Source organism: Elgaria multicarinata, chromosome 3, assembly GCF_023053635.1.
Source record: "Elgaria multicarinata webbii isolate HBS135686 ecotype San Diego chromosome 3, rElgMul1.1.pri, whole genome shotgun sequence".
NCBI lineage: Eukaryota > Metazoa > Chordata > Lepidosauria > Squamata > Anguidae > Elgaria > Elgaria multicarinata.
The window spans coordinates 39812801-39824905 of record NC_086173.1 but is presented as its reverse complement, the minus strand read 5'-3'; the positions used below and the strand labels follow the sequence as shown (position 1 = coordinate 39824905).

Sequence of the window (12105 nt, the reverse complement as noted above, 5' to 3'; positions counted from 1 at the left end):
TATAAAATGTGAGAATTAGGAGTGGCATGCAAGTAACCCACTGCTAACTGCACTGGCATGGACTCCCCTGATGAGTAACGCATAAATAGAAATTTCAAAAAGAACTTAATTTCTTGCAACAATTGCAAAACTGAATTGATATAGTTGACAAATATGGCTCAGTTTCTAAAACTTTAAGTATACCTTCTAAAGGTACGAAGTTATATAGAAGTTATAAAGGCTCAAAAACTGAGACATTAAAAAGTCATGAGCATTTGCAACATGGGGGTTGGTGGGAATGGGGGACTAAGCATTCATCTCTGTCACTTAATACAGAAATCCTGAAAAGCAACTTTTTTCATACATGAAAAAAAGGCAGAATCAAATATACTGCCACTAGAAATGTAATGTATTAATTGTCCCCAGCCCCTTTTAAATTGATAAAAGCAGAAACATCAGGAAAAATAGTTCCTCACTGGGAAGTCTCTTAATCCTACTAGGAAAATAAGGTGTCAACCATAAGTGGATATCACAGGAACTGCCATATAGTGAGTCATTTTATTGGTCCATCTAGCCCAGTGTTGTCGACACTGACTGGCAGCAGCTCCCCAGGGTTTTGGGCAGGAATTTTTCCTGCTCTACCTGGAGATGCCAGGGATTGAGACTGGGACCTTCTGCATACACAGATCACAGCCACAGCCCCTCCTAATGAGCAGGGCCAGCACTACCATTAGACCAACTAGGCAGCTGCCTAGGGCGCAGACATCAGAGGGGCGCAGTACTGCCCTTTAAAGGTCACAGTTTTATACAAATTAGCTGTTTTAAGAAAAAACATAATAAAAGGAAAATATAATAGTTCAGAAACTCTTCTTGAATAGCTAAATCAAAGTTGGCAATTTTTTCGGGGGGTGCAAGTAGCTCGCCTTGCCTAGGGCACAAAATAGCCTGGTACCAGCCCTGCTAATGAGGCGGCTCTGAATGTTCGAACAGGTATCTGTAGATAGTTTGGGGATGGGACTGAAGGTCAACAAGCTGAAGCTTAATCCAGACTGAGATACTGTGGATTAGGAAACCACCTGATCTGCCTAGAGGAGTCCAATCAGTTCTGGATAGGACTGCACTTTCCCCTGAAGGGCCAAGTTCAAGTTTCAAGGTCCTGGATTCAGCACTGCCTGCGGAAGCACAGGTAGAAGCAATGGCTAGGAGTAACTTTTACCAGTTTAGGCTGGTATGCCAGCTGCAACCCTGCTAAAGGAAATGGATTTCTAGGGACTGGGCCTTTTCAATGGTGCCCCAAGATTTGTGGAACTCCCCTCCCAAGGGATGTATGATTGACTCCATCAGCTTTGAATACTCTCTTCTTTCAACTGGCTTTTAATTGAGAAGGTTTCATTGTCAGGCTTATTTTACCTTTGTGCTGGCTTGAACTGGGTTTAAAGTGGTTTTACACTGTTGTTGGCTTTTTTAACGTTGGTATTTATACTCTGGATCTAATTTGTGCAATATTTTGAAAATATTTATGATTTTATGATTTTATACTGTAAGTATCCTTGAGAGGGGCTTGTCCTGAAAAGTGGCCTAAAACATATTAAATAAGTTTAAACATTCCATACTAAGAATATTAAAACTGGAAAATAACATCAAACATCTGGTCAGCTGGAGAAAGTAATCCACACGATATAACAAAGATGCCCATTTAATGAACATTTCAATAATACATTTATAATAAAGAGAAGTTCCTGATTAGCGATATCAGCATAAAAGTCAAGACATATTTCGTGCCTCTACAGGGTTAAATATCTTCAGAACTGAAAAGCATTAAAAACAACTTTAGCTGGAGTATATTTTGATACAGAGAATAAAATAGTCGCTTCCAGGCCTTGCCCAACCTTCTTCCACCAACTCAAACTATTCCCCCTTCCGCATGCACGCTCTCTCTCTCTCTCTCTATATATATATGCCCACTCCCAAGCTCTAACCTCGCTATTTCTTACTCCCCGCTAACCTTTTTCTTCATGATTTCTCTTCCCGATCCCTAGCCACGTTCTTTCCTTCCCTTCCTAGCCTTGTTCTTTTTCTCCCGCTCACTTCTTTATCTCCCTGTTCCTCTCCACTCTCAGCCTCTGGAATTATTTCTTCCCCACCTCTTTACCTCTGTTTCTCCCCCCACCCCAACTCCCAGTCCTTAGCCTTGCTTTTTCTTCTCCCACTCCTCTACCTCTCTGTTTCTATCCACCACATACCCACCACATTCCCAGGGAGCAGCTCTGATGGCAGAGGAGGAGGTAGGCATGCCAGGTGTGCTTCTCTGGGGTCAAATATATGGATTGGCTTTGGAATTCAGTCTCTTCCTCTGCTTGTACTGAGTTTCTTGAGTGAATTACATGCCTTTTGACTAGCCAGGTTGGTAACACAACCATTATGTAACTAGCCACACCCTCTTTGGGAGCCATTTTGTGGTGGTGTCCACAGCAGTTTCTTAAGTTTCAAATGGGCCAAAGCATCCAAAAAGATAATTGTGTTACTATTACACCTGTAATAGTGTGCCTTTTAACTATCTATGTTTCCAGTACTATAAGAACATGAACAACGTTTTCAATATTTAGGCATATTTTTATGACAAGAAGAAATATTTTCCCTGAATTTTTCATTCAAATAATGGCTTAAAAGAAAAATCAGCACTGCAGAATCTGTTTCATGACACCTGAATAATGCAAATATGCATCTGTAGTCAATACATAAAACTTACAGTTGCTTTGGTTTGTGCCAAATATTCTACTTCCATTTTACTTAGACGTGTATTTGTATCCTCCAGCAATTCCTGGATATTTTCTGTGTGCTTCTTCTGAAGATCAAATTTTTCCTTTTCCATTTCGGCCACAGCATTGTGGAGCTATATACATACACAAAGTAGAATTCCATTCAGTAGCTGCTAAAACTGTAGTTGATATTCATTATAGAATTGAAAAATATGATTTCCGTATGCACAGGATATCTGTTTTTTCCTAACATATTATTCTATTTATATCATTACCTACATTTATATCATTACCTACAGTAATACCAAAAGAGATATGGAGGAAGAGGATGAGAAATCTTGAAAAAAAATTCTTCCCCTTTGACTGCCTCAGGTATCCTAGCCAATGCAGAAACCATTCCATTGTGAGGACAGAGGTTAAAAAGGCAATATTGGGACACAAGTATCACACTCCTGGTCAGGCAGATCAGGCCAAACTCTAATCAGAGATTCTATATAAATGCTCAGGAAATCAGTAGAACTATTCAGCCACAGCTACATAGTTAACCGGTTCTGTGTGCCACTGAAAGAGAAAGAGAAAGCAATTTCCATGCAAGATGGGGATATGTTCAGATGTTACTATGTGTTCAGATGTCACTATTGGGTATTTAAATTACATGAAAATGCCATAAAGAATAAAACAGCATGATGTACTAAACCAGCACAATCAGAAAGGTCTCAAATTAATGCACCAATGTATGTTTAATTACAATGGTTCATACTTGCCTTGGCCAACCTGGTGCCTTCCAAATGTGTCGAACTACAACTCCCAATGACCAGGCTTGCTAGAGATGATGGGTGTTGTATACCAACAGATCTGCAGAGGATCAGGTTGGGGAAGGCTTCTTTGTGCCTATCTTCTACAAGCTTGTAAAGTGCAGTTGTGTTGGGCTTCTATTCAGAGGTCATTCCAAAACTATAATATCTCACATTAAAGAATGATGCAATCAACCCTGCCTTCCATTTTGTGGCAAAACACTGCCAGTCTCTCCATAGCCACAATTTGCTATTATGGTAAAATGGTAATTACGGTATTATGCTGATAATTTGCTATTATGGTAAAATGCTGATCAAGATTAATGGTAATTAGGATGCAATCCAGGATTTGAAAACTAGCTTTGAAGCTGATTTCAAATCCAAGTCTACAAGCACACCTGTGCCACAGGTAGGGTATTCACATGAAAGAGAGGAGGGACTGGGGGTTATGAAGTGTGATCACACAACCTTATCTTTTTCCATAATCATGGGATTAAAGAGTTGCCTCCATCAGCTCTGAGAAGGATCAGCGCTTGCTCTTATTGATTTGAGTTAAGAACATAAGAGCAGCCATGATGAATAAGATCAAAGGCCTATCTAGTCCAACATTCTGTTCACACAGTGGCCAATCAGCTGTCTACTGGAACCGCATAGCAGGTTCCGAATGCTTCCTGCTCATGCTCTCCATTAACTGGTACATCATAGCTCTGATACATGAGGAAATGCGTAGCCATCATAACTAGTAGCTATTAATAGCCTTACTCTCCATGAATTTGTATAATTTCCTTTTTCACATTGGAAGGACAATACTTTCACAAAATACAGAAACTATAAAAATAATGTTAGCCACATCATAACTTTCATATGATCTCTTAATAATATCCTTTTCAATAATTGTTTTATAGTGTTACACAAAAATATCATAGCTGAGCAGCAGATCATGTCCAACCCCAGTTGCAACAAAAATAAATATTAAAAGTTAATAAAATTGCAAAGTTTTCATTAAACCAGAACTGCAAGCTCCTTCTGTTCAGAAGTTCATGAAACTTTTATTAAATACTTTTAAAAATTGAATTTCATTAATTAATTGGTTAATCATTTCAAAATATTTAGGGTGCAATCCTATGCTAGCTAGGGAATGCTGGGAGTTGTAAGACTTTTTGGTCTAAACATGTATAGGATTGCATCCTTAATCGACTAAAAAGGTTCCCCCAATTAATAAGGCAGCAGAATGTATATTTTTCTACATTTTCAACAGCAAGCAATATCAATTACCCTTTTCTCCCACTCATTGTTCAGGGAATCTGTACTTTGTTCACACAATTTTTTTAACTCCATGATTTGTTTTTCCTTGGCTTCTCTAACAACTTGTGACTCACGGACAAGCGTCTGAACTGTCAGAAAATAAAAGAAACGAGAAAAAACAATGCATGAGATGACCTTTGGGCTGCTCCATCTGGCAAAGAAATATAATCAGATGAATGTTCCAGCTGATCACATTTTGTTTAAAAGCATTATTTCATTTTATTGTGTGAAAATTGTCCTCAATTGTATTTTTTATAACCCTGAATGATAAACAATTATTTTTCATTCAATTTATTTCTAAATAACTTCTCACTATGAGCGATCATATAATTTATCAGTGTTTTCAATAAATAGTAGTCAGGATCCAAATACTTTAAGCATATCCAAGATACATGCCCAGTAGAGGATTTTAAAGCTTTTTCTCTCTGATTAATGACCTACAATGCCATGGTATAAACTGCATTTGTAAGTCTCCTCGGTTTCCAAACTGGCTTGGCATATGATATGAGGGGCTAGTTCTAAAACCCACACAATCCCAAAACCCCTCGGATCATTTCAATTTTAAAATCAAGCAAGCAAAAAAGTTGAACAAAGCACATGATACTGTTAACAAGAAGACAGCAGAGCAATACAGGGAAGAATAACGGCTAAATCAAAGCTCTCCCAGGCTCCCACCAGCCGGAGCAGAGCACAGACACAGCTTTTTTCCAAGTCTTTTTCCCTTTTCTGTTACTGGTATGTTTTTTTTAAAAAAAATCTTTCCCACTGGTCTCAATGGGAGGTAAAATATGGAACTGGCGCATTTTTCCCCTTGCAGAGATATGTCTGGGAAATGAAGGATTACCCAACCTGCCCTGGCATTCCCCTAGAACATTCCTTCTTTCCCCCCCAACACCACTGCACAGCAGTGGCGTTTCCCCCCACCATCAAGGAAGTGCATCCAAAAGCAGACCTCCCTCCCTGCACATTCATGTTATGCTATGATCTATGGGGCACAAATGCATTCATATGTATCAATTTGAAGTCAGCAAGATTTTCAGGGACTACAAGCAAGGAACAAGTGGAACGGGCAGTTTCTTCTTCGTGGTCTCTGTGCATCGCACATATGGGCTCTGCGCCTGCGCAGGGCCAGCTTCGGAAACTTCTCTAGCTGAAAGTCTTTTAGGTGGGAACCCCTCCCCCACCGTCCACTGAGCATGCTCAGGGGTTCCCGCCTAATCCCCTCTTCAACCGCCTGTGGGTCAACAGCTTGTGGAGACTTCTCGTGTGTGGTATACTTTACCTCAGCTGAAAATATTCTATTTTCCTTCTTGTCTTTTCTCTCCAGTTTTCTAACCTTTTCTATTTAGTTATTATAAAAAAAAGTATCTATTTGAAGTCAGCAAGATTTTCAGGGACTACAAGCAAGGAACAAGTGGAACGGGCAGTTTCTCGGTTAATGCAGATTTGTGGAGAGCTTGAGCACAGCAAAGAAAGGAACGGAGGAACAAGCAAGCAGGTCCAAAGTCATGCCCTCAAAATGAGTTATGGTAAAGGGGTTCCAAGCAGTAGCTGTTGACTAGGATGCCAACAGCCTCATCCCACTTCCTTTTACAACAGTTGCTGTGAAGCCTAAACCAAAAGAGAGCAGGCAAGCTCAAGAGGTCGTTTCTACCCTATAAATCCAGGGCTGGACGGGTTTGAAGAGCATTTTCTGACAATGACCTGGATGCATGCCCCTAGCTCAAGCTGAAATGAATATAATAACACTGAGCTCAGAGTACTTTATGCTGCATCACCTTTTTTTTCAAGTTTCTGAATAATCTCTTCAGCTTCACACTGTTTGGTTTTGTACAAGGTCTTCAGTACCTCAATTTCATCATTTTTTCTGTCCAAAATCTGTAGGAGAAAATAATGAATGCTTAGTAAACCTATGAAACTGAACAAAAGAAAAAGAAAACCCAGCACAATCCAAATACATCACAGTATAAGCAGGAACCAGGGTAAATTTTATATATTGAAAAAAAGGTTCTATGAAGTGTTTCTCACACTCATAATAAGTCTTTGTGAATTTAGAATACCCTTTAGAGCAACTAAATGCCACATAAGCAGAGAATGAATTCAACTGGTCAAAACAGCACAAAACTTATTTTAAAGAGTGATGCAGTTTTAGTGTAAATGTCCTTTGTGAACGAAAACTGGAAAGCAGGGAAAATGTTACACAAAAGGCTGATTTTGAGAAGATTTATTTTCCCCAAGGCGTCAACATCCCTTCACAATCATATAAAGAATTTTGAAGTCTAACAAGTTCTGAAAGTCAACTCTAAAATGCAAGTGTAAGTATTATTGCTAAATGCTCTGTTTAAATCCTTTGGGATCCCAGCAAGAAAAGAAAAGAATGTTCATGAACATAGTGAAGAAAACATTCAAGATGAAATGTTTTCTTTACAAAAGAACTAAAAACTGGGTATTCAGTCTGCAAACAAAAAATAAAAGGATTCTTTACTTTAGAATACCATAGGACATCTCATCTGGAGACCCTGCTGTGTCAGTCAAAACAAAATACTCATTTCAAAGGAAAAGCAAGGACAGTATTTTAGGTTCTAAACCTCTCTTTTGAGAGAACCTCCCCAGAATACAGTGCTGTACATATTTATTATTGTTAACCAGCTTAAGCTTTTCAGTAAATCCCCCAAATCCTGGGATAATGCATTATTCTCCCCACAATATTTTCCGGCCACTATCTCACCTCTATTAACAATACATTCTCTTCCCTTTTATACTAAAATAGTATTTACTGATGTATTTCTATACAATTCAGAACTGTGAATAAACTTTTCTGGTCCCATGCCTTTCTTCTTGTGGTGAATAAATCTTCTACGACCCCTTGAGAAACAACTGTCCACCTTCATTGTTTGCAACAATAAAACTTGTTTATTTGCAAAACTGCCTAAGTTCCATTGTACCACACATGGTTATGAAGTATTTCAGGTAAACCACAAAAAATGTAAAAAAAATCTCTACCTCATTGAGTAGCTTTCAGTTCATTACACTGCAGTTTACTATTCTTGTTGGTACATAAAATTCAGGAAGCAAGGCATTGCTTTCACTGTTGCAAATCTCAAAGTCACATAAAAAGTTATAGGAAAAAATACCATACAACAACCCTATTACAGGCTGTGGAGATGGGTAGTCCCAAAAGCTGGAGCATTAACTCTTCTTTTAGTATCCTACCATCCTCTGGTAATTAGGAACTCTTTCAGAAGCCAGCCTCCCAACCCTGTACACTTTCCATCCTCTTTTGTCACCCCAGCTGTGCCCCCAATCATCCCTCCCATCAGTTGCAAACACCTGCCAGCATATCTTTCACACTTGTATTTGTTTTCCCATTTTTCACATCTCTTGTTGCTAAAAAGAAAAAAGTTTACAATTCTTTGTGTATTACCGTCTCAACTGGTCCATCAAAAATACATAAAACGACTCATTTTGGTGTTGCTCATGATTTGCTGATTCACTAATTTGCAAAATTCATAAAATATATCCCAGAATGGATACATCAATCGGCACTCCCACCACAAGTGGATATATGTACCTACTTCTCAACATCCTCTACAGCATTTAGAGGAAATAATTCAATGCATGTGCCTTAAAATAACTGGGGTAATATAACCCCTATGCAAAGTTTTAAATTTCTCTCTTATTTTCACAGAGCAGGATTTAAAGGGTTTTCAAAGTTACATTGATTCCCAAAATTTTGCACGTATAGTTTCTCTTAAAATCTTCTCCCAGGTTACTTTTAACCAATATGCAATCCCTATATTTAATTTACTAACATTCTAGAAATCTTAAGATACTGTGCCTTCATAATTATGCTGACCACTGTTTATTAGGTATTCCAGATGTGAATCAAAGTGTAACCAGCTAACTGTAATATCTCCAAACTGATCCTTTATTTGTGTTTACGGTTAATTTATTTTAATAAGTTTCATTCATTTTCCAAACACAAAGACAAACCAACCAACAAAAACGGATCTACTTTAAAAGGAGTTATTGACAGAGAATAACATATTTAACATTTTTCCTTTTACTCTACAGAAATGAATGATTGAATTGTTTGTCACAGACCTATAAAGGTTTTTATGGAAAAGGAAGATACAATTAAGCATAATTAAATAGGAACAATAGATTTTAAAATGGGCCAACTTAATTTTTACCTAATTTGCATTGAAATAAGAAAAACTTGCAACTTTCTCAGTGATACAGGATGACTTATCCTTCAAACAAAATATCACCAACTCTTCAGAAGATCGTTCCAGGAGAGTTCTTAAAAAAGGGAGAATCTGCTTCTCTCTGCTATCTCTATACAGATTACAGTACAGGAGTAAATAATCAACAGACTTTTTGCACCCATTCTTCATGGGCACAAACGATTGTTAATTGGGATCTTATTAAATCGTCCACTTGACAGTGCAGAAGCAACATGTTGAAACGAGCGAGTATGAATGCTCTCCTGAATTTGGAAACAGTGTTTGCAAAACTAACAATTCCATATTTTAGAGGATTACATAGAGATAACGGGGAACAGGTTTTATCAGATGTGGTTCTCAGGCACTGAAGATCTAAATCAACTAATCACTGCATTACAGAGTGTTGAGCCTTCTTTAAGCCATAATTGTCCAAAACCGAGAAAACTTTATTTCAGTTATTTGGGCTATAGATAGAACCAACTGTTATCTAATATCCAATACTTCAATGAAAATATACCATTGCTCTGAGATGGTACCTACTTTCTACTTTCGTACTCAAGTCCTTTGATAAAAGAATCAGTATCACTCTAGATGTAGATGTACCTAAATCTCCTACTCTTGGGCTATTGGTTATCTTATCCCTCCTTTTTATGAGGGTTTCCTGAAAAGGATTATGCCGGATTTTCATTTTTAAGTATACTTTGAATTCTTCTACTCTTTTTGGGGATACCAAACCCTCTTACATTTTAAGACTCTGGAGTGCTTTTATTTCTTTAGTTTGTGTCATTTCTTGTAACTTTAACTTACTAATATATTTATCCTTGTAATTTATTATTATTACATTCATATACCGCCCAATAGCCAAAGCTCTCTGGGCAGTTTACAAGAGGTCTTCATGCCTGAGAGCGGAGTAAAAAGGATGAAACGGCATGCTTTTCAGTTTCAATTGTCCTTGGTTTTCACTTTATATCCTTGCATTTTACCTTTTATACCTTTACCAAAAAAGAGATTAAGAGAGAATAAACGATACACACTTTGTTAGGTACATTTCTGTACCTCTTCTATGTCTTGTGTCACCTAGTGAGATTAGTTAAAGGGTTCGAGACTTTCTGCTTCTCTAGTTGCTTTTACATTACAAGCTCCAGGAATTTTTCTTCTTTCATCTGACTCTGCTTCGCCTTGTTCTTGCGTCATGGCCTGTTCTATATCCCCTCATCTCTCTCAGCATCTGTATTCTACTTCATTGCCTGGGCTCAAGATAATGCTGGGGGTATGTTTGCTTCATGGTGGGTGATGATATGGGCTGTGTCATCTTCTTTTATAATTATTTTGAAAGGGATACCCAATGATAGCTGTTTCCCTGCTTCTTATAGCTGTTTCATAAAGTCCTATACATTTTTCATTTCTATAGTTTCTTAATGGCTCTCTTCAGACAACATGCTAAGCCATTAGATTGTAAGCCTATGCGGCAGGGTCTTGCTATTTACTGTGTATAATCTGTACAGCACCATGTACATTGATGGTGCTATATAAATAAATAAATAAATAAATAATAATAATAATAATAATAATAATAATAATGGTTAAGTGTTTTGAGCTAATCATGATGTTATGTGAATGGTGCTTTTACTAACCATGGTGGCTACATAACCACAGTTTAACCATGCTCACTAACCACTTGTTTCAAAAGGATTAGTGCCCCTAACCCTGGGGCTTAGGGTGTGGTCTAAACAGGCCCCCCATGATTAAGGAAGTGCTACCCTAGAGCTCTGCAGCAACAGCGCCCAAGAGTGCTGGTGCTGCTCCAGCCAGTGAGCCAGATCTCCATTGCCAAGACCTGCCTAGCAGCACTTGATGCTGCAGCTGAGTGCCAGCCCTTCACTCACCCTCCGTGCCTGCACCATTGCAAGAAGCTACGCATACTCAAGAAGCATGGTTAGGGTGGTCAGACAGTGGTTAAGTTAACCAATGTTAGAGCCATGAGTTCCATGCATATGTGGCAGGAGCACCTGGCGTGGTTAATGGTAACCACCATGCACTGTAGTTAGCCTATCCACCCTTCCCCAAGTTGCATCTGAATAGGGCCAATGTAAGTATAAGAATACAAATATTTTGTGTCATCTGAAGTCAACTGCCAATTTTTGATGTGCAGCTCTAAAAATGTTGTTTAATAGTGTTATTCACAAATCTAACAATAATGTTGCATGGTTATGCCACCATTTTGTAATTTAGTTGCTAAAGCTCTATAGGCTAGCTCCATCTCACCTTCCCCAGTTTGTAGCTCTGGGAAGAACTCCAAGAACAATTAAGAATGCTATCAGATTCTGACCTTCAATAGACTCCCCCAACCCTCTGACTTAGCTGTTCTCAAGGTGCTCCACACAGTTTTCGCAGATCCATGCTAACCTTTTTAGTGCTGCTGTTTAATTACTTGAGTAACTCAACAACCATTTTAAAAATGTCATTTACTTTTCTTGTTAAATATATATTTGTTTCCACCAAGTTGACTCTTGCCATTCTCATTTTAGGTCTTGTTTGAATTGCTGTAACTATCCTGCAATTTTGCCAGTAGGCGACCATTGACCTGTCCTAACTTATGTGTTTTATGGGCTATTTCTCGATCTATCTCATTGTTTGACTATATGACAATTATCAAAGCATATCTAGAGCTGAAGTACTTTGTTAAATTCCTTTCTTTCAGCTTATACAGGCCCTGAGACATAACCTTTTATTTTTCACCACTTTTGTTGATTTTTGGTCACTTTTGCATTGTTTTTTTTTAAAAATAAAACAATCTGTGTTGGGGTTCTGGAGCACCATAATCATCTGCCATGTCCCAGCAGTGACATAAGTGTTGTTCCCACCAATATTTCACAAAGCTTTTCACTGTCTAGCTCCTTCCTATCTCTCCTCTCTCATCTCACACTATTGCCCCGCTCGTGCTCTTCGCTCCTCTGATGCCATGTTTCTCGCCTGCCCAAGGGTCTCTACTTCCCTTGCTCGGCTTCATCCATTTTCTTCTGCTGCCCCTTTTGCCTGGAA

At 38.4% G+C, this 12105-nt stretch overlaps 1 protein-coding gene across 1 annotated transcript in view; it reads right to left on the bottom strand.

Moving 5' to 3' along the window:
- Nucleotides 1-12105, bottom strand: part of CEP112 (centrosomal protein 112) — a 286793-nt gene that overhangs the window by 214711 nt on the left and 59977 nt on the right. Inside the window, exons 10-12 of the mRNA XM_063120035.1 lie at nucleotides 6616-6715; nucleotides 4808-4926; nucleotides 2729-2872 (exon numbers count right to left, since the gene is read on the bottom strand). Coding sequence (XP_062976105.1) covers nucleotides 2729-2872; nucleotides 4808-4926; nucleotides 6616-6715 — 363 coding nt within the window. The remainder of the gene's footprint in view (nucleotides 1-2728; nucleotides 2873-4807; nucleotides 4927-6615; nucleotides 6716-12105) is intronic.